The 22612-nt window shown below is 36.2% G+C and overlaps 1 protein-coding gene across 2 annotated transcripts in view; it reads left to right on the top strand.

Annotated features, from left to right (window-relative positions):
- Positions 1–200: 200 nt before the first annotated feature.
- Galphao (G protein alpha o subunit) overlaps positions 201–22612 on the top strand; it is a 307748-nt gene continuing 285336 nt past the window's right edge. Inside the window, exon 1 of one of the 2 annotated variants that reach the window (XM_085943830.1) lies at positions 201–588. In XM_085943830.1, the coding sequence (XP_085799956.1) occupies positions 471–588 (118 nt within the window). In that variant the 5' untranslated portion in view covers positions 201–470. Of the gene's footprint in view, positions 589–15797; positions 16480–22612 lie in introns of those variants that run through there. The other variant, XM_085943828.1, reaches the window with a different exon arrangement.

Raw genomic sequence — 22612 nt, 5'->3', positions numbered from 1 at the left:
GTTAATTTTGTCATATTGGACCCCATCGGATGAGAAGTGTTCGCGGCCGCAGTTCCAGGGGATCTGCGAGATAGGCTTTCGCGCCGACGCACCCCACGCAACGTCCCCCTCCAGCTGGGGGCGCCCTTCCCCTCGCCGGGCATCGAGCGAGGGACAGCCTCCACGGCGCGTGCGCACTCCTCGCGCGACAACCTAGGCCCGACCGCCGTGCCACCAGTTTCCCCGGATGCATCAGAAACTACGGAAAACCACCAGAAAACAACCGCGGTGAATTCTGACACAGTGGACGAATCGGTGGTGAATTCCTCCATGGATGTGTGACACCGGGTTAATTCCGTGCAGCAGTGACGTGTCCTGTCATGCTGGACCAGTAGGGCCGCGAGAACTGAGGGTTTGCGGTGACAGTGCGGATTGTGATCGCTGGCCAGCCCAGCGGTAGGCTTTGAGCGGTGCGTAAGGCCGTGACCAAGATGGGATGTGCGTCGTCGGCAGAGGAGCGAGCCGCAATCGCGCGCAGCAAGATGATAGAAAAGAACCTCAAGGAGGACGGCATCCAGGCGGCTAAGGACATCAAACTCCTGCTGCTAGGTAAGCCTCTCGTCACCAACAGTTACTCCAATCATAATATCATATGACAACCAAACATTAAACACAAATCCTTACCATCATAAAACTCCCAATTTTGCTCGGTATTTTGGCACCTACAATAATTAATATTCTGTATTACATTATAATTAGTAGATGAGTATATTATTATAACACCCTTTCAATGATTTCTCATATTGTAAAAGAAATACTACAGAGTATTTGTACTGTCAATTGATACGGAAACTTGGAAGAGTTTTCCGGTACATACTCTTACTCATTTATTCGTGCATATTGAAGATTTGACATTTCTCTCCGTGACCCTGAAAATATAACCATAATAGATGCTTCCACAGTATCTATTCCCAAGGATAGACAGTAAAATAAAACTTAGTCTACATCGACAGTTATTACTCAATATGTTCAATTTCAAGAGAAGATAAGATAATATAATATATTGTTATCTTTTTTATTTATTTTTTCAAAACTAATATGTTCGTAGTACACATGATGATTTTTAAAATTTTGGTAAAACATTTTCATAATATCTTAGAAAAAACATCAGAAACATTAAAGTACATTATACGAAAAATTTTGTCAAAATTCTATTAACAATTCAATATCATCACTTCCTATGTTCAAAATGTCATTATTATAATTATTCATAATTCATCAGTAAACATTATCGTAAATAGTATAAAATAATGCCTATCTTTTCAAGAGACTTTCACTATTACATGTAATTCATGTTAATTTATCACTAGGTATTAGCTATACATAAAAATAGCTTTACGACACGTGTTTTGCTACTAACATCGTGAGCTTTATAAATTACGACTAGCTAAAACTAAATTATTTACGTTTGAGTTTATGTAATGTTATATTATAATTATTATCATCAAAGGATGTTTTTAAGGAAATATAATAATATAATGTTTTAACACCAATACATAACACATTAATTATCAACGATATATCTATGTACGATAATATTATAAATGTATTATAGTGAGAATTAGTTGTCAGCCACTCGCCAATCCATTAACTATTAGTCTTTGGTCTGTATTACACATTTAAAATACAAGACGTGATTTTTACCAGATATGGGATCGAATCCACCCGTACAGATTCAGAGATATGTGTGCCCCAACACTAGGGCTTACAACCCTGGGATCCCGCCCAACTATACAATCACTAATCCCGAAATTTCGGAATAACAAACGTCAACATTCGGGACAAGTCATTAGTTTTTTACATTGTAAAATGCAAAGATTTTTTCTGCAGTATGTTTCAATGGCAATACTTTACATTCTCTTTGTTTTTTTACTTACATATAAAGAAAGTTTAAAATTTATTTTCATATAAATTAAATAGATACTTGATAAGTATTTCTTAATTTAAATTTATAAAACCATGACATTGTTTTGTATCCCAATTTGTTATTAATATATTTTCAGGTTATATAATTTAATTATTAGGCATAAAGCCCATTGACGCAGCGAGTGCGGCGCTCGCGCAAAATTTCTACAAGTGGCGCGTAAATCATCGAAAATACAACGTAATCAAATACGCCAGCGCACGCACACTGGACTTGACGATGCCTTGCGCCCCGCCTGCCGTATGAGTCACTGTTTTTCGATTCTCGGCGATACGATTTAATGAAAATACAAAGAAGTCCATTCATTGAACACGGCTACCAAAATCACGCTGCGCGAAGCGTCGTCGATCGACGGGCGAAAAGCAATTATTTAATTACAGAGAAGTCATTGTTCCGTATTCTATATTTCGCTGGTTGAATAATGTCGTCGTAAATATTAATGACAAGCCCCGAAATAATATAATATTTTTATTGCTTTGTTATGAGAGGCGCTGTAAAAATAATTATTTTGTGCTGTTTGGGCCGCTTATTACATAGGTGAAGGGTAATGCGCGAGAAGAGACGTGTGATTATGGTTATGAATAAACACTTCATACGCCGACTTCGCCCGCCCGACGCGTTCTATGGGCACCATCGCTTTAAGGATGTTTTGTAGAAAACTATGTATTTTTTTACGAAATTAGTATGCATATTTTAAATAATATCTATTCTGAATGTGAAGTATTTTGTATTTACACCAAAATATTTGATAATATTATATAAAACTCTTTGATAAGGTTATTTGTACCAATACGCCAAAAACATTGTGAAACTTTTATAGTATTTTCAATTAATTTAATCAATCAATAATAATCAATTAATAATGCATATAAATTTCCCTGAATTGGTAATAATATAAGGAATATCGAAATTTCGAGATTATAAAAAAGTCCGGGATTGGATACGCTATCTGCCAATCAAGAGGAAGAGTGCAAAGAGTTGCTGGACGACATGTGCTATTATGTTGTTAATTGTTAAGAGCATACATAAGTGAAACGGCAAATAATTTTCGACTGTATGTAGAACGAAATTACGGCCGCGTTGACATTCGGAGAGCGATAGTCGAGGCGTCTGTCTGCACTTCAATTCGTTTTGTCATGGCGTCGGATGAAAATATTCTTAAATCGTGTAAAGATGACTAAAAAACTTAACGTATGTACTTAAAAAAGAAAACATGTCAATGAATATACTATTATTATTACGAATATAATAATAAACATAACATAAGAAGGACGCATGTTGAACTTTTATGAAAAATTATATTTCGTTCGGCTTCCGTCATTTGCACCCGCGACCCGCATTCCGCGCATCGCCTAGTGACGAACTTTTTAGAACATTGCTCAGCTGAGGAGGGAATTTTTCTGGGTGGTGCAAGATTTACGGATTTCGCATTCATAATGATGGTTAGGATGACAAATGTAGTTAGAAAATTTCAATTTCAATTAATAATAAAAAAAACAAGATTATTTTCGATTCTTGATTGGGCACCTTTCTCGAATTAACACAATGGAAAATTTATCAATTAAATCAAACTAACCTGTGTATTTCAACTCCGTAAATTATGGGATAAATGATGATCGTTTTATACGATTCATCAGAGTATATTGGTGTCTCATCCCATACCTCGTGCTCTAATAACTAATAGGTATTTTACAGTATTTTTTTACTCCTTTAAAAACTAGCTCTCTCGTAGTCTGGAAGGCCATTACTAGAGCATTTTTGTTTAAATGAAAATTTACGTGAGATGCCAAAATATATTTGTTAATTTTGGCGCCCCCTCTAAGATGGTACTCAGATACGTCACACCACAATCGGTGATCGCAAGAGGTGATTTAAATCACTTTTTTATCAGTAAAATGTGGCTTACTGTATTCAGTAATCGATAGACTTCCTTTACGTCTTTATCGACATAATAATTTAATATAACTTATTTGGATGAATGCTTCGCAAAGAAGAAAGGTGAGTGAGACATTTATCGGGAAAACACTGTTACAAAATCTATACTATCACATGGGTCTTAAACAACAACGTCCCGTGGGCCAGGCAGAATATGCGCCACACAAGGGCGGCAAAATAAAAAATAAATGAATCTCTATTTTTTTCCGAATAATAAATTCATCTCACTGTTGTTAATGATATGTACATTAAATGTTAAGAGACATTCCGATTTTTTCAATAATGCATTTTATTTAAAAATAAATCAGTAAAGGGTGCATTTTTTTTGCTCAGGCGCAAATACTACTCCGGTAAATGACAATATTAAGACAATTCAATATTCTTCTTCACTTCTTTGGCCATATCCGCCCCTAAGTTGTAGCATATGGACACCACATGGAGTTGTACATGTAACGTAATATACATATTTACTTACGAAAGTTAAATTAAAAATAGTGTTATTGTTTGATTTAATAGAACGCATTTTTTTGTAGTACTTATTCCACTTTTAATCAATAAATTAGGACGGGTTTCGTACGCCTCAGAGGAATTTGAAAATGTCCTTCTGAGGCAGACGAAACCGGTCCTAATTTATTGATTAAAAGTGGAATAAGTACTACAAAAAAATGCGTTTTATTAAATCAAACAATAATACAATGCAGTTCCACCATGAATTGACACTATTGACAGTTAACAAAATAAAAGAAAAAAAAATAGTATTGCCTATGTGCATTTTTATTTGAAGCAATTCATTTTTTTCAAAATTAGTTGGGTAACTATAAAATTTTGATACATGGAGAGTTTTGAAGCGTTGAAGTGAGGTTTGGTAGAAATAAGGTTGGGAAACACTGCTATATAAAAAGTATTTAGCGGCCTTCCAGGATCCGGAAACAGGCAAGCCATGTTGAGGTTCACTTATGGCATCCACAGCACGTGGCCGAGCCAGGTCCAACTTCGCCTCTTCACTCTCAGCGCGATGAGAGACTGCTTGGTGCATTCTCTTATCTCCTCGTTACTCCTGAAGTCATACCACATAATAAGACAATACATTACTATTGCTGCAATGTAAAATGCGCAAATATATTATATGCCGATCAGATTGTAGTCAAAGGCCAATTAGGGTAAAGGCGTGATTTGCAGTTTATCTACGGGTGACACTTTTCCTGGGGAGGTCACTGGTAATAAAATATATAATATATCAAGGAGTTTTCTACGTCACAGCGCTGCATGCGCTGACACAATTATATCACGTGGTTTTTGCGCGCTGAATTCTATCACGTCACGTGCTCTTTGAGTGTTGACATGTCATAGCAGATACTTACTCTATCTCTGCAACTATTGAGAGGAATTAAAAGTTTTTTTTCTGTTTACCCCCCTCACAATACATCTACATTCGAAATAATTCTCTTCGTCTGCGTCCGCAATGGTGTAGGCTTTTTAATATTGATAAAACTCCACGCGATATCGAACACAGACGGGCGTGGGGAATATATAAATAGTAGCGGTTAAAGTAAATGCGATGGTTTTAGTTCCAGAAACGATCGTCGTGACGTAGATACTCGATATGAAAGTCGAACCTTTAGTTACGCAACGCTAAACGATTTGCATACGTACAGGCGCGCGCACGAGGAGTGGTCTTCGTGTCCAGACCTCTTCAGGAAAGAAAATAACACAAATTATTTTGATGAATGGAATATTACTTCTTCTTTGTCAGTGCCTCATGAATGAGGTGATCCTCATTCATGAGGATTGTCATGATTGACCCAGATAAGTTGGCAATTAAGCTGCCTTAACCTAACCATGGTTTGTCTTCACCCATCTTACTTCTGATTTGCTCAATCCAACAGGAAAGAGCTTTTCTCGCCCCATCCGCCCTTCAATCTACCAAATTACACAAGTTTCGCGGGTTATACTCTTCCCTGCCGTCTATATGCCCAAAAATTGCGGATTCCGTTGCAAGTAAAACGAGGAGAGTTTGTTTCTAATTTGGGGCTCACTTGTGGCGGAAATATTGGTTTGTCAGGTGATCGCCGATCACAGTGACGTCCCGTGGGCATGGCCCCCATAAGGGGGGGATGACAGGGCTCTAGCCTAGGGGGCTGGCGAGGCGAGTCGACCAGATAACTGAGATAAACACACATCACCAATTTGCTTTAATAGCAAAAAAGTCGCCTGCGCCGCTATTTTCTTTCCAATAATATTATTATTAAAAATACAATTTTTAATTGTGTATCACTACTCGACAACTTCATAATTCAAATGGATGTACATATATATACCAAAAAAACACTAAATATACACATTAATTTTACCGCATACACCATTTGGAAAACGCTACTGTAGAGCGTTACACTGCCTTTATCCTTTGCGATAGGTAGGGGGCCCCGCCAAAGATCCTAGCCTGGTGGCCCGCTTCAGGATGTGGGGGCCATGCCCGTGGGGGTTGGCAGATTGGGCGTCGCTTGGTGGCAGCAGTTACTCAAAGCGCGGCAAATCGAGGGGAATCATTAGGTATACCTAGGATAAAAATACTAAAAATAGGTACCTAAACTTAGTAATAACGAATATATCTTTCCATTAAAAAATTCAGCTCACTTGTTGGAAACAAAAACGTATTAATAAACATGAAAGGTTTAACATGAACAATTTTTTTGTCGGGTTCGCTATATCTAGTTTACTTCCGTTGTCCTTAGACATCACATTCTTGATTACCAGCAACAACAAGTGCAGATTTTCGAATTATATTTGAATTATAGGAAGGTACATACTTACCTAAGTAATTAATTTATCCAAATATTTTTGCCAGTCACTTGCGAGTTTTGAAAGTTGTCAGCAGTGACGTCCCGTGGGGGTAGGCAGCTTGAGTATCGCTTGGGGGCGGCAGTTACTCGAAGGGCGGCAAATTGAGGAGAATTATTAGACATAATGTATTAAAGAAATATGTACCTAAACTTAGTAATAACGGAAATATCTTTCCATTAAAAAAATTCAGCTCACTGTTTGGAAACAAAATGTACTAATTATCATAAAAGTTTCAACAGGACTGTAATTTTTCCCAGGGGCTCGCGATGTATAGTTTACTTCCGTTGTTCTTGGACGCCACGTCCTTGATGACTAGTGTTGATATGTGCCGATTTGCGAATTATAGGTATTTGAATTATGGATTGGTACATACTTACCTAATTAATTTATCCAAATATTTTTGACAGTCATTCCCGAGTTTTTAAAAGTTTTCAGGTGTATTTTTAAATGTATCTGAAACCGTGGACTCGCAATATTGTCTATTGAAGTAGAGATGGCATTTAAATTAGATTCAGTGGTGTATATTTTGTTAATAATGTATTCATAAAACACATTTCTTAGATATTGGAGTAGTAAAGCTGATGAAAAATACTGTATAAAAAATGGGGCGGCATTTTATCTAAGGACGTCACTGGGTGGTCCACAACACTCTCAGCAATAATGTTTAAATGCATCTAGTCTCTTGCTAGCCTTTACTGTCCAGGTCTAAGATCCATATTATACAAAAAGGCAAGAGATCTTGCTAGACGTATTTTAGACGCTTTAATACTTTTCTAATATGCATGATCTTCCAAATTGAACGCGATTTCGATACAATTTGGTGCCATTGATATTCTTATTTTGACGTCAGTCTATAATCCTCCTTTATCAAAAATACTGCACTTGAGATAAGCATATAAAATGACCAATTCTATGGCTTTCACCTGGAAACTGTATATTATAATAACTTACCATTTTCGTGAAGCCGCCTTGATACTAAATTAAATATTTCTTTTTCATATTCCAACGAGGAGCTGTCATACCTAAAAGACACGACAGTGCAGCGCAAAGGACACACGTGGACACGAATGTATTTCCACCCGCTAGTATTAGCATTTAAAAGCGACTTAAACTCCCCGCATAATTATAACAAAGACAATGTAATATATAAGTACTTACATAAGGAGGATTCATGACTTGTTAGGTACGTAGTACCTACTTATATATTTTATAATACCGCCAAGTAACTTACATTATTAAGGTATTTATTTAAAATGCAAAGATAAGTATTATAAAGGTTCCTGCAAGTACTAGTAACGATTACAAACCCAACATTGAAGTTAATCCCTCCAAACCAAAACCCGCCACGCACCACACCCGGTCTTAATCGAGCGTATCACGTGGCCCTACATTGGCGATGTGAAGCATCTAGTTAAGTTTTAGGCCGGGAATGCCCTAGGAGGATATATACCCAGGACTAAGGTTGCTACGCTCAAAGTGAGCTCTGACTGAGTTTAAAGTTACTTTCTAATGCAAAGTGCCGGGGAGAGAAGAGCACAAGGAATTTATGAAAATAAAAATGATTCTAGTGTATATAAAACTAATCATACGAACAGCAAAAATTATGTGAAGAGATCTTCACGCCCGCAGTAAGACGCTGCAATTTTTTTAAATGCAAGATAATTGGCCTTAGTAGCAACCAAGTCGGACAGCCCGATGGGCCCAACAGCTGGTTGGACCGACCTGAGCATCTCCTCCCGTTCGGAGCACATTCTGCAAGTCCAAGCTCAAAGAGCTTGCCAGCGAAACAAATACAAACCCAACAATTTCACAGTAGGTATTTCAAGGTGTTGCTAGTTATTTATCTTGTAATTTCATTACTAAATTGGTGGAATAATAAATCAATTCGCGCTATTTGAGACAATTGATATTATTATTACCAATCTTCGCAACTATATATTTCCTGAATTTTTAAATTGTCATGAATGGAAGTTGTTTCCTAGAGACATACGTTTTCAGGGGTGTACTGTGTTTCTGACGGTAATATTTGCCGTTTGTCATATAAGTCGTTTGATTAGAATCAGTTATTTTTCAATTTAAAGCTCATGTTGTGAACGTCCCGAATCCCGATTTGTTTTGTACACATTTTTTTGATTTTAAATAAATAATATAAACAACAAAATTTAAAATCTGTCGATAATTGATGGAAAGAACAGAGTTTGCGGTAAAATATATTATTAACTAACAATTTAATGGTATACTATAATAGCATGTTTATTTTTGAAATGAAATAATATACGTATCAGGGACGCGTCAAGCGTGAGTGTTGGTGGGGGGGGGACGCAGCACCCGGACGGCAAAATACGCAAAAATCACATTTTTAAAATACTTAGATTTATTTTTCTAAATATAATCTATTCAATTTCATAATGTAAACTGAATCTAATCCTAAAATATACGAAGTATCTACATTGGTTGCATACTACCGAAGGATGATACTTGTCAAAGGACGGCAAATCGAAAAATTAACTTAATATATGTGTAAATAGATTGTGCGTAATAATAATCCTATTTATGACTTCAAGACATCCGATCTATGACTTATGACGTGCATCACAGTAAAGTTGTATATAAATAATAAAAAGTATCCTCTCATAGTCTCAATAGAATGGTTCTGTTTCTGTTGATAATAGGCATAAAATCCTTCCGAAAAATTGTCTAATTAACCGAATAATTAAGCAATTATATTTGGAGGAGCATTAATGAATAGTAAAAAATAGACTGCGGCACAACTTTTACTCATATTACTAAACTTTGTAATAAAAAATCGGTGTGTAGGTACTTATGTACGCGCGTTAGAAGTTATACTTCTTTGGCGTAACAAAACAAAAACAAAACTAAATACTAGATTCTAAATACTAAATAAAAAAAAATACTAGATTCAAAACTAGATTCTTTGACTAGCTCTTAATTATTATCTTGTTAAATTACACACTCAAGAAAAAGGACCGCTTATTGGAACGCCGTTGGTTTATTTATATACACTTTAACTTATATTACTAAATTATATAATGGTTTCTCGTTGTTTTTATTTTTAAAGTACCAACTGTCACTCTGACGTTTAATAGTTTGTTTACGTGTGGAAGTTTAAATGGCCGACAATTCTAAACTATAATATTACACTGTATAATCGTCACGATTGCAGTACCATACCGTGGCGTAAAAGTAGTGCGTTCGGCTGATAACCGAACAATCGGTGGTTCGAATCCAATCGAGTACGTTTTTTTCGTGTGAAAAAATAAATTATGTGTTACATGTCACAGGCCAAAAATACACTCTGATCTGATTTCCCAAACGCGCCAAAAGAAGTATAACTTCAAAAATGACAAGGTTATTTTTGTTATAATACTTATAACTAAGTATTTTAATTTCTTGTATATTTTCATTTGAAAAACATTTTTATATTTGTGGAGGGCGGCAATTTTGAGTTGGCATTCAATATTACAAGTTTTGATGGCAGTGGCGGCTTGCAATGAAGTGCGGTAGCTTCATTAAAAAGTATCGAAATCTTAGTTTTTTAAATTCTTAAACTTCTTATTTGACCATAAAAAACCCCGACAATATAACTATTGTAATACTCATTGTGATACATATTGTTATGGCGGTTTATGTGACAGGCAAAATTTTCACAAGGGTATCTCCGAACCAGGGCCGGCGCGTACATATAGGCGAACTAGGCAGCCGCCTAGGGCACAAGTCATAAGGGGGCACATAAATGGAGAACTAAAATTAATTTCCATATTTTAATAATTTTAAATAAAACGTTTTATTTTATTTTGATTTTATAGTGATCGGATTCGGAATCTGGTGGCGTTCCATGGCCAGTTTCAGGTATACAAACGATACAGCCAGATACAAACGGTACAAACGATAGAAATCCCGGGGTTTTGTCACACAGCTGTGAATTGTTTAGTCTAATTACTTAAAAGCGTTTACAAGGCGGTCTGGGCCAGGATCCAGCCTCTCGCCACGTGATTCGGAAAACATTCCGATCGCTAATCATTTTTTTTTATTTTCTATCGATTGTTTTTGTTAAAACTGCGACATTTCCGGGTAGGTGGTCTAAGCTAATCCAATATAAAAAGAGACCGTATACGTTTTTATCTCAACAATTTATATGAATATAGTTCGACAAATATATAATTATTTCTCTGGGTCGACACGTCGTTGGAAAGTTTTATATAACCGTATCCCAATGTTTACTCTCAAACCATTGAGCGACACAAGGTGGGAGAGCCGAATTGAAGCTTTGAAGCAGTCTTTAAGATATAATCTTGGTGATTTATATATGATGCATTATTAATGGAGATATTTGATGACCCAATATCGAATAATTCCTCTGAATTCATGGAAATTCTTCCCGAATTGAAGCAAAGGCCCTTCCTTGCTGATGTAATTTGTAATTTTAAATTTATGGTGTCAATTTTCGCATGGTACAATACTATTTTAGAAGTAAATATTGCAAATAAAATATTACAAGGAATGGATACTGATATATATATATATATTCTGCTTCAAATCTAGTAGACATGGCAATGCAATCTATCGAAGAGAGGTTCAAACAATTGGGGCAACATATGTTATTTGGCTTCCTGTATGTCATATATAATATAAACAAAAAGCCACCTGCAGATATACCTACTTGTCGACAGCAAAAATTTAGAAAATGCTTTGACTCATAATGCTAACAAAGATATTGATGCTAACGGTCTATCTATGCAGTAAGCCTCAAGCAGTAGCTCGAAGACTTTCAAAATCTATGCCACCACCAGAAGTACTGCTCTTTATAGTGGAACAAAATATTGAAGATTGTGTACCAAATGTTTTTGTAGATCTAAGAATATTAATAACACTTCCTGTAACAGTGGCAAGTGGCGAACGTAGTTTCTCAAAATTGAAGCTTATTAACCGGTTAAGTGCCCAGAGCGTCTTTGCACGCCTTAATTACACCGATTCTTACGTTAATTACTATCAATTAACTAATTGCGGCATAGAAAGGATTAAAACGCACTTGCGCTCAACTATGACAAAAAAATAGACTAATAGATTTAGCAACAATTTCAGTTGAGTATGACCAAGCTACGACATTAGATTTGAAGGAGTTTTGTAATTCTGTAATCATGTCTATTTGTCTGTAAAATGTGCATTTTTGTTTATTATTTGGTTACAAATTCTTTTTAATTTAAATTAAACTGCATATTTAAAACTGAAAAATAAAGAGTTTATAATTTTCTTATGATTTTTCTCTTATGTGTGTGTGTTTTATAATAATTTATTAAATTAAAATTCTTGGAAGAGACTAAAATTATTTTATTAATAAGTGTCTATTATATGATCCCTAAATGTTTTTTTTTATTATTTCGAAAAAAATGAGACAATTTGTTAAAAAGGGGGCACGCAAATAATCGTTGCCTAGGGCAACAAATAACCTCGCGCCGGCGCTGTTCCGAACCTGTCAGCGCCACGAGGTCTCTCTGTGTCACGTACCACACCACCACTATTTGAGTATTTGAGAGCAGGTTTCATAGAAATGTTCTAATTTTAAGTGCATCTAAATTTAATATTTTTTGTGTATTTTTCTGTTTAAGATAATGGATAGGTTAGCAGGTACCTTGCAAATTTACAGATAATTCGAAATTAAAAATAAAAGAGGATGGCGTTCTAGGTCTGCTTAATTAAGTACATAATATTATTATTTTCGAAAGAGATTTCGCAATAAGAATAAACACGAAAGCATGCCTCTTGTCATATTTGAAACAATATTAGAAAAAAATAGTGTAATGTATTTTTATGTGTAATTCGTTCGTGTCCGGAAACTTGTACGTATGAAGTTCGCCGTATCACACTTCACCGTGAAATGTTGTAGGCATCGGAAATATATGGCCGTATTCTTGGGGTATTTATAGTATTGACATAAAATTCATGTCTAAAAAAACATGTTCTTGTCGGTTTACACGTCTTTACATGAAGCTATCAGCAAACAAAGTTTGAAAATAGCCGATATACTGGATTATTTTTGTTAGGTTAGGTTTTCATTCTTGAATTTTGCCAAACTCAGCTATGAAAATTGAATTAATGTTCATATTGAATCTAATAAAATTGGAGACCGTATGGCGTAAGTATACGGTCATCTTTTTCCGATAAAAAAGCTCACGGCGAACTGTGCTACGGTGAAATGTTTTATGTACAATTTTAATTACATGTAACCTGTGATTAGTTAGGGTTAGGACGACACAAATAATTACACTGAAATTTATCAGGCAGATACTCGGCATGATGTGCATTGTATGGGGACGCAAAAAATATATCTGTCTTTTTAAATTTCATATGTCGCAATCTTTCAGAAACATATCTCTCAGCCGACTGCGTGTTAGATGAGCTGAGTAAATATATATTAAACTACAGTATAAAAGAATTCACCAATAAATTGTGCCGCCTACTAAGTACAGGTACCCTTGTGGTTATATACTCTTATCTTATAGTTTTACCAATACGAAAAAAAATATTTGAAAATAGGGGCCAGTAACGTCCCTAGACAAAATGCCGCCCCTAGGCAGTGCCAAAATGCCGCCCCATTTTTGTATAGTATTTTTTATCATCATTTCATGAATCAAATATCCAAGAAATGTGTTGTATGGATACATTACTCACAAAATATATAGATACCACTAAAACAAACAAAATTAAATTTATAAATATTTTTTCCACAAAAAATTTTTAAGGTTGGTAATAGTGGTAATAATGTAATTTTTGCGATACATTAATTTGCTGTGTCTTGAGGAATTAAGGGCGATCCGTATAGATCTCTTCTTTATAAAACTTGGCAACATTTTTAATAATATCTTAGCCTGATATCGTAAAGGTTTAGGCATTATTAATCGTTGACTAGGAGCGGTAGGTGGGACGCTCTGTAAGAAGGGAAAGATATTTTCGTTACTACTAAGTTTAGGTTGTTATTTCTATGTACTTATACCTATTTTTATATACTTATACCAAATGATTATTCTCGATTTGCCGCCCTTCGAGTAACTGCCGCCCCAAAGCGACGCTCAATCTGTCTACACCGACGGGACGTCACTGTAAGGGACTCACATATCCAACTGATTGGTATTTTTTTAGGGCGCCATTTTCAATCTTTTGACACGAAGGGTGGGCGCCGTGATATGAGTAGGTTTGAAAACCACTGACCTATATAAATTATGATTCATCATTGCCGTAGAAATAGACATTCGGCAGCAGATGAGCCGGACGGTTCGTTAGAAAAGACCAACATCTTTCGAATATGTGAATTTTTAGCAGGTAGGTAGGTATAAAAATATTAAAATAATGAAAACATAAAATGCCACATAGCTTTTGCCACGTTTTAAAAACAATATCCTTAGTTATAGCATATAGACACTACACGGTGCCTCTAAAAAGTCTTCTTGCATCATCCCAGTTCATGCCAGCATCCCGTAGTTCCGCCGTACACACTCTGCGGATGGTATTTAGCAGCCTTCCAGGACGCTTGAATCCTGTTGGTTGAAGAATAGCCAAGCCGAGTTGAATTTATCTTGAGATATCTGCAGCACTTGGTCGTGCCAAGTTCAAAGTCGTTTCGTCACTCAGATTAAGTTATTTCTGAGTTCCCTGGGCTGCATAGTCCGCTTTCTTATATCCATCTTCAATTTCTCCTAAAGGTACCACCGCACTCCCAGTCTTGTCCCCCGCAAGGGGGGGGGGGGTTGACAGGGCTCTAACCTGGGGGCCCGGCGAGGCGGGTCGACCAGCTAAGAGCAATTTACACACATCAAAAATTTACTCTAATAGTAACTTTGGGCTATTGGTTATTTTAATTATGTGGTTGTGCGTTGCAATTTGTTATGAATATGATATGTTTGACATAGGTACTTAAATGATAATTTTCGTGTAGAATTTGGGAAACAATAGTGTAGACCATCACACTGCCCCTAACCTTAGCGATAGGTAGGTGTGCCCACCAAAGATCCTGGCCTGGGGGCCCGGTTCAAGGTGTGGGGTCCATGTTCCCAGTATCTATCCGCTGCAAACATATTTTTCTCTAAGATATGGTTGTTCTGAGGCCACGGAAGTTGCCATGACTCGTTACTATAATGCAAGCGTCGGATTTGTGGCATTTGGTTCTGAGTAGGTATGTCGTAAGTCCTGGACATTACCATTCGAATACCGATCTCTCTTGTGATCTCACGTGATGTGCACCCTCAGGTAAAGCTCAGGGGGAATCTGGTTCAGGACAGGTGCTATTTGTACAAAACGTTGGTTTTCCTTGCGTTGATTTTCAAGCCAACCGATTGTTTTGCAGGCCTGCCGATTGTATCTTGAACGGCCTTCATTGAGTTGTCGAATAGGACAGCGTCGTCAGCGTTTATAACTGACTTACTTAAGTACCTACTTACTTACTTCACCCTGTCAAACCAGGCATAGGGCAAGCACAAGTTCGCGCCAATTCCCTCGGTCCATCGCCAATTCTCGCGCCCCCCGCCATCACGATATGTAATTTTATTTTATTTTTTGATTGCTGTAAATTATTTAACCAAATCCTTTCGAAATGCAGTGAAGAATGTCAATTAATGGACTAAATACGTGTGGTTGATTTGAGTTTTTCGATTTTCCGGTATTGATAAAAACAAGTTTTATAATTAACTACTAATATGGGCAGACTATGGGGTTGAAAAGTTTGTGAATCAAGAATACCGAGAATATGACATTTTATTTTATATTTTGCTCGAATTTGCTGCGGTGTCATATTTATGACATATACCTATGTAAGTATATTAATATCAAGTTATCATACATATATACATGATACTATTTATGCTGTAAATGTGAGAATAATGATGTATTAATTTACAATACATAATAAGAAACTTTGTAAAATAGTTAGTAGGACGAAGAGTGGCTCAACAAATAAACAGAGCCAGTGGCAGTGCTGAGTGCGTGAGACGCATGTGCAATCGGGTGCGGGGAAGCCGCGAGCGCCGGGGGGCGGAGGGGCTAGTCTCACTCGAGCGGGGCGCGGTCGCCGTCACAGCGGGCATCTGCCGCCATTTTTTCACGTTCCCACCAGATAGCGCTCAGTTGCCGGCTCGTTTCGCGAGCGATCCGTTTCAAATAACCGGTTTCGCGTATTCGTTCCCGTTCAAAAATGTGTTTTCGCCGTTGTTAACGCTCGAACCGACCCGGTCATCGCTGCGATAGTGTGAAAAAAATCAATCGCCCCTTCCTAGAAGTGTCAGGGCAGTGTCAGCGGAGCGGCCATTACGAGCGTTCGTTTTAGGTTAGGGTGGCGTGTGAATCGGTGGTTTCAGTGTTTCGGGTCGATCAGACGGACGGGCCGAGCGACGACCGCCGTCCGAAGGGTCGGGTTCCCGCGGGTGTGCAGCAATTTTCATGTGCCGTTCGGAATCGAGGTCCGACATACGGCCGGTCGGAGAGTGCAGGTAGTGAGTGTCAGGGGTGGGCGCGTACTTTTCGCGATCTAGCCGGATTCCCGGCGCGCCCGACCGTCTAAGAAGGTCAGCGGGACAAGATTGCGACCACGTTCTGTCAAGACGCGGTGCGCATCATGGGGTGTGCTCAATCCGCCGAGGAGCGGGCTGCCGCGGCCCGCAGCAGGCTCATCGAGCGGAACCTCAAGGAGGACGGCATCCAGGCGGCCAAGGACATCAAACTCCTGCTGCTCGGTATGTACATCCGGCAGAAACTTCCACCAAACTTCCAAAAACCCACCTCGTATCCGCGGTCGTGCCACCTGAAAAGTGCTGTCAAATCGAAAAATGAAAGCTCACGCGATTTTTAATATCCGTTTACCGTTTTATACTGTGTATCTTCGGTATTCAAACAACTAAAACTGTATTATAAACTTATAAAATAGTTTGAAGCGAACTGTCTAAATACGGAGTTTACTATCTGTCATTTTTTACGAAGAAATCGTGAGTAACATAACGGCGATCCCAAGTGTCAAACCCGAAAACGTCAAAAGTTCATGTTTCTGTAAACGTCAGAACGCAATCATAGACGACGAATCGTCGACCATGGCGTTGGGCGAAGTAATCTGTACCATAGACACTGGACATCATCTGCTCAATTTGCTTAATTCGCCGTTCGATAATGTTGCATTGAATTGTTGAATGTTGAATCCCATCCATACGATACAACGCCTTATTTAGCTGACTGACCACTTACGACATATAATATAATTCGTGCCCAGTGTATTGAATTGAACGTATTTACGAGTATACATTCCTATGTTTGCAGTCATCGTTTGAATCTATCGACTGGCCGTGATCATAAACTTGAATATTTTTAACGTATTTTTTCAACACTTCCCATTTTCAAATTATTTATACGCATACCATTGCCAACAAGGTATGCAGATTATGGGCATTCTCTAATTTATCGATATTACACAATAATTCTTACTGTAAAAAATCAGTGTAGGTACCTATCTGATAGATGGGTTTTGTTTTTCCTGCATTGCGAATTATGTAGGTACATTATTTACGAACCTACCTATAGATACGTTCTACAAGTTAGCGATTCGATCTCTCTCTCTCTTTGGTCCACGGCATTACTCATTTCTACACCTGAATTACTAACATTATTCGTAGAACAGGCTTTGATAATCGAAATTATAGTTTCGTTTCGTCATATTGTTAATTAAATTATGGGCTATAATTAAACATGTTTGCATTTTTCGTGTCAGTATTCAGATATTATGGACACACATCTAACATTTACATTATTTAATTTAAGAAAGTGGAGGGCCTAGGCTTGACTGCTGATAGCCTGTAGGACTAAGCATTGCATATCGAAAAACATTTTTTTTAATACAATGTAGGTACAATACTAATAACAATCATATTATTATGTAGGTAGGTATATATGTTTATGTAGGTTATTAGCTGCAATATTACACAGTCTAGGTATCGAATTATTTATTTGAAAAAAAATGCACTGTCAAATCTTATACTGACATTGCGAAAACGAAAATGTGAGAGTTTTGCAATTAGTAAATACTTACTAAGGTATAATATATATATGCACAATGGCGAATTGTAAGAGAGATATATTATTATATAAGAATTGTAATGAAAAACTATGTAAGTATGTACTTACTTAGTTAATTACCTACATTCATTAGTAAATATTACACGTACCCAAATATAATTTATAGTGTTCCTTTATATTCGTTATACCTACCTAAATCAAGTATAATTTAGATCAACAACTTTAGGTAGGTACATCCTTAATTTTATTTATTGTTGGGTTGGTACTTACGTAGGGCGATGTTCTTCTTTTAAAAATTCGATTTTCGTTTAGTGTTTAAATATACTTCACTCCATTTATGTTATTCGAAGTTAATAATTTAGATTATGTACCTATTACATACGTTTTGGATTTCTTTAAATTCGTTGTCACTTACTTGTCAGAGACCTGTCAGCTGTTTTCGGCCACTAACTATTAAGTACACATAGGTATTACAAGATTTTGTAACTACTTCTACGTTGTAGATTTGTATAATATCGTTTCTCATTACTTATTCGCATATTTTTGTGACTTTATAACAATATTTAGTATAGAGTCTGATCAAGGAAGAAGTTAGAATTATTAACAGTCAACCAATTTTAATTAGGGATACTTAATAATTATTAAATAGGTAATGTGAACGTATAATTCACGATTCCTGATTGATGAAATTAGTTATCATTATATTCATTAGGTATATTACAATGACACGATAAAGTATAAAGTAAATACATACATTATTGAAATACTTACCAATACCATGCAAGGCATGACTCCAATAAATAATATGAAAAATCAATGTGAAAAAAAGTATTTACATACAAGTAATTATACCAAGTAGTTAATTAAACACAATTTGGCTGAGCAGAATGCAATGGCACCAATGTCAGGTTACTTTTACACTTTCGGGAAACAAAATTCAATCCCATGGACACATCCTGTGTCACACCTAACGATACCAGCAAGAATAATAGAATAACTTTGGACTACATAAGTAGGTATGTAAGCATTTTCAATACAGAATCAATAAGAAAACCTTCTTATGTAGATGTGGAACGAAAATAGTGCACACTAAACTTTGTCAGTCGTAATTGTTTGCTTTCATTGAACTAAAAATACAATTTGCAGGCAATTTGTTTTCGTTGAATTAAGAATACATATTACAGATAGTGTTGGTTAGTTTTTTTTTAATTCATTAAGCCCTGCCTAAACCAAATAATGACATTCGATAAAAAATATTTTTCAATATAAACAATCTAAAATTATGTACCTACTTAGGTTTAATGGCATAATTTTAGATATTTTATAGATAAACGAATATGTTTTTACTATTATTTACTATAGCTTGGATTAAGCAAGGTTTAATTGAATCTAAAAAACTAACAAACACTAAGTATCTACAAATTGTAGTCTTAGTTCAATGAAAACATACGTTTCACTCTCAAAGCTCAGTGTGCAATGTTTATGTCGGATCTTAACAGCCTACCTCCACTGCAATACGTACCTATATATCGTCACTGTTCTGGCAGAAGACACTAATTCGAAAAAATTACATATTGAGTGACTTATACCAAAATGTTAATTATCTCAAACTTCACCGTCTGTGGGTCTATTCTATTCTTATCGAACGCTAAAGTGATAGTATCAAACTTAGGGTAGGTTTGTATCAAAATATTACCACTTATTGTAATGCCGGGTCCACACCGAAAACAAGTCGCGCGACAACTCGTTAAATTTTACGATAAGCATGATAATTATCGTAAAATTTCTTAAGCAATTGTGATAATTATCGTAAAATTTAACGAGTTGTCGCGCGACTTGTTGCCGGTGTGGACCAGGCATAACAATTACACGAAGTTGGTTTTTATTGTTACAATAAGTGCTTTATTTTAACAGCAGTAAGATAGGTGCTGTTAAAATATAGCACTTATTGCAACAGTAAAAACCAACTTCGTGTAATTGTTACAATAAGTGCTAATATTTTGATACAAACCTACCCTAAGTTTGATAATATTTATTACTTTATCACTTTAGCGGTCGATAGGTATAGAATAGACCCACTGGAAACCTTCTTAATAAATAAACAGTCTTTATTTTAAAGTCATCCTTTTTACGATTACTTAATAAACTCACATGATAGACCGTTTCAAACATTTTAACAACTTCAAAGTCAAATTACTCAAAACTAGTATTCTCCAGTTAGTGTGTTCTGCCAGAACAGAGACGATATATACCTAACTAACAATTTATAAAATACTTAACAATTAATAACATAAAATTTATGAATGTATTTTATTGAATATTTACACAATAAAAAGATCTAATGAGATGAGGTTTGACAAATCATGTTTTATAAATTATAAATATCATACTTACTATTATCTAAATAATAGCGTACAAAGCAATTTGCAATTGTACATATTTATTATTTTTATCAGTAGTCGTTATTGTTATTACACGCTCTGTTGGCGACCACTGCCATCAACAGACTATGAAGTGGTGACTGTGTAAATAAATGATAGCTTTAATTAACGCTAAAGCAATCATTTGTCATACAGTCATAGTAATTCACGATAATTTCTTTCAACAATCACGCATATACTTGTAGATATTGTCACATAACCTTTGCATTTGATGCAACTATTTCTGATGTTTTAAAACATCAGAAATCAAAAACTGACTGATTGTATGTAAAAGCAAGGAATCAGCTCTTTGAAGTTTTTTTTATACAATTATTGATTGTTGAATTTTCAATTAACCCTTATTATGCAAAGAGAAAAGGGAAGCAATAAAGGGAGATAACACAAATATATATTCACTCAAATGGTGGTAGGGTGTCGGCGATAGCATAATATAATATCTTTTTCTTTTGACCATGTCCGATCTTAATAAGATCATATTACGGGCCGCTGCCTCTACATTGTGGAGGTTTGTATTAACAAAATTTAGTTTTTACGGGAAATGGATGTTAGCCACTTGTTCAATCTATCACTAAAACGCAAATTACGCGACTCAAAACGCAAATTAAAAAACAATATGCGTATTTGCCAGACCCGTGATTCGAGCATGAGACCCACGACTTATAAGCCGCTTGGCCATCGTGGGTAGATACATTCTAACAAAAACACAGTCAGACGAAATCGCATTAGTCAAGAGAATATCACTACAGATAAACCGGTAAAGCCTCAATCCATGCCGGCGCGTCTTCAGCTTTGTGTACAGGGAAGATATGCAAAGCCTCAACAGTCAACAACATGATCTGCGGTTTGAATTTCTACGCACTCACAATGAAGAGGGATTTAATACTCACTTAAATGCATGTTATACGCACACCGGGTAGGTATGTTCGCTGCGTATGCAGTTTAGGCTTACGATGTATATATCTCTAAACATTATTGTATGATCCATGAACAGAAATCCTGTACACGCTGTTCATAAAAATAGTCTTAGAAACTCCTTCCTGGGACACACCTAGTACACATTTGAAGGGCACTTTTCGTTAGTTACGCCACCGCATACTCCCCCGTTAAGGGTTTGACGTTGGTATTAAAGCAAGATATGCATTTGAAGAATCTTTGGCTAATTCATATTAAATCCCTTAAATATTTTAAACCCAATACTTATTTATTGCGTTGATAATTTGTAATTTGTGACAATATGCAAAACTACGACCATAGCGACTATTTTCAGGTATACTGAGAAAATTTTCAAGGCGATTAGACTGTTCGGAAAGCTCCATGGGGACCTGCTAAGTTGGGGGACTGTAGAATGTAGCCCCGTGCTAAATACATTCCTGCAAGCGTGCATGTCTATCGTTGTTGTAGTATTTGTGTGATTCTGAAGAGGGAATTTGCATTAGCCATGTGAATTGAAGCATGTTATTAGTTATTGTCGAAGTGATGTTTTTAGTCAATAGCATCAACAAACAATTATGTTTATTGCCGCGAATATCACAAGTCTCAAGTGTTTAACGAGTCGCGTCCTGCGGTGCTAAAATAACGCCATGCATCGGCCGTTCGGTATGGAAAGGCGTCGTCTGATTAATTTGGACCCCCTACGCTCAGCAGTGGCTCTGATTTCATCACCAGCCAGCCACTCGATTGGTGCATCCGGCCCGCGGATCACTAAACTTGCATTGCTTAGTGCAGGGTTGAGAAATTAAAAATACCGGTACCATTTTCCGGTTATAAATGTCCGTTTTTTACCACTATAAATATTGGCAGTATTTCATCAAATTATGAAGGGTTGCGTTGATATTTTCAAGATATGGGTGCTTCACAATAATTATAGATCAAGTCCATCAAAATAGATCCTCAGATATTTGGACCAAAGTTAAAACTCCTATTGTAAAATTCAGTAATGTTTTCACTGTATAATACTTACCATATTTTGATAGTACGTGGATCAATTTAAATAAATAGTCGAAACATAAAGTATATTCAGGCTTTATTATTATTAGCAAATACCTCTTTATACTGCTGAATGAACCTGTCGAAATGGACATGATTCACATTTCATATTCAATTTGATGTCTTATCAATACTAGTATTGCCATTTATGCGGATAATTGTAGAGCTACGATTGTGATATTAACACACAATATAGAAATCTGTTTTATTTAACCACTGAAACAAAAAAATTCAATTGTATGGAAATTGGACTTGATCTATTAATTATTGTGAACCACCCATAGGTAGATATATCGTCCAGCGTTTTTTTAATATTTTCTATTAAGTAATTTTAGATTATTTCGTAATTTTTGATCCTCAGAGGAGCATATTTTGAGCC

This window comes from Rhyacophila brunnea, unplaced genomic scaffold, assembly GCF_057557595.1.
Source record: "Rhyacophila brunnea isolate RB1 unplaced genomic scaffold, BYU_Rbru_1.0 scaffold_16, whole genome shotgun sequence".
Lineage (NCBI taxonomy): Eukaryota > Metazoa > Arthropoda > Insecta > Trichoptera > Rhyacophilidae > Rhyacophila > Rhyacophila brunnea.
This window is presented reverse-complemented; position numbering and strand designations above follow the sequence as displayed.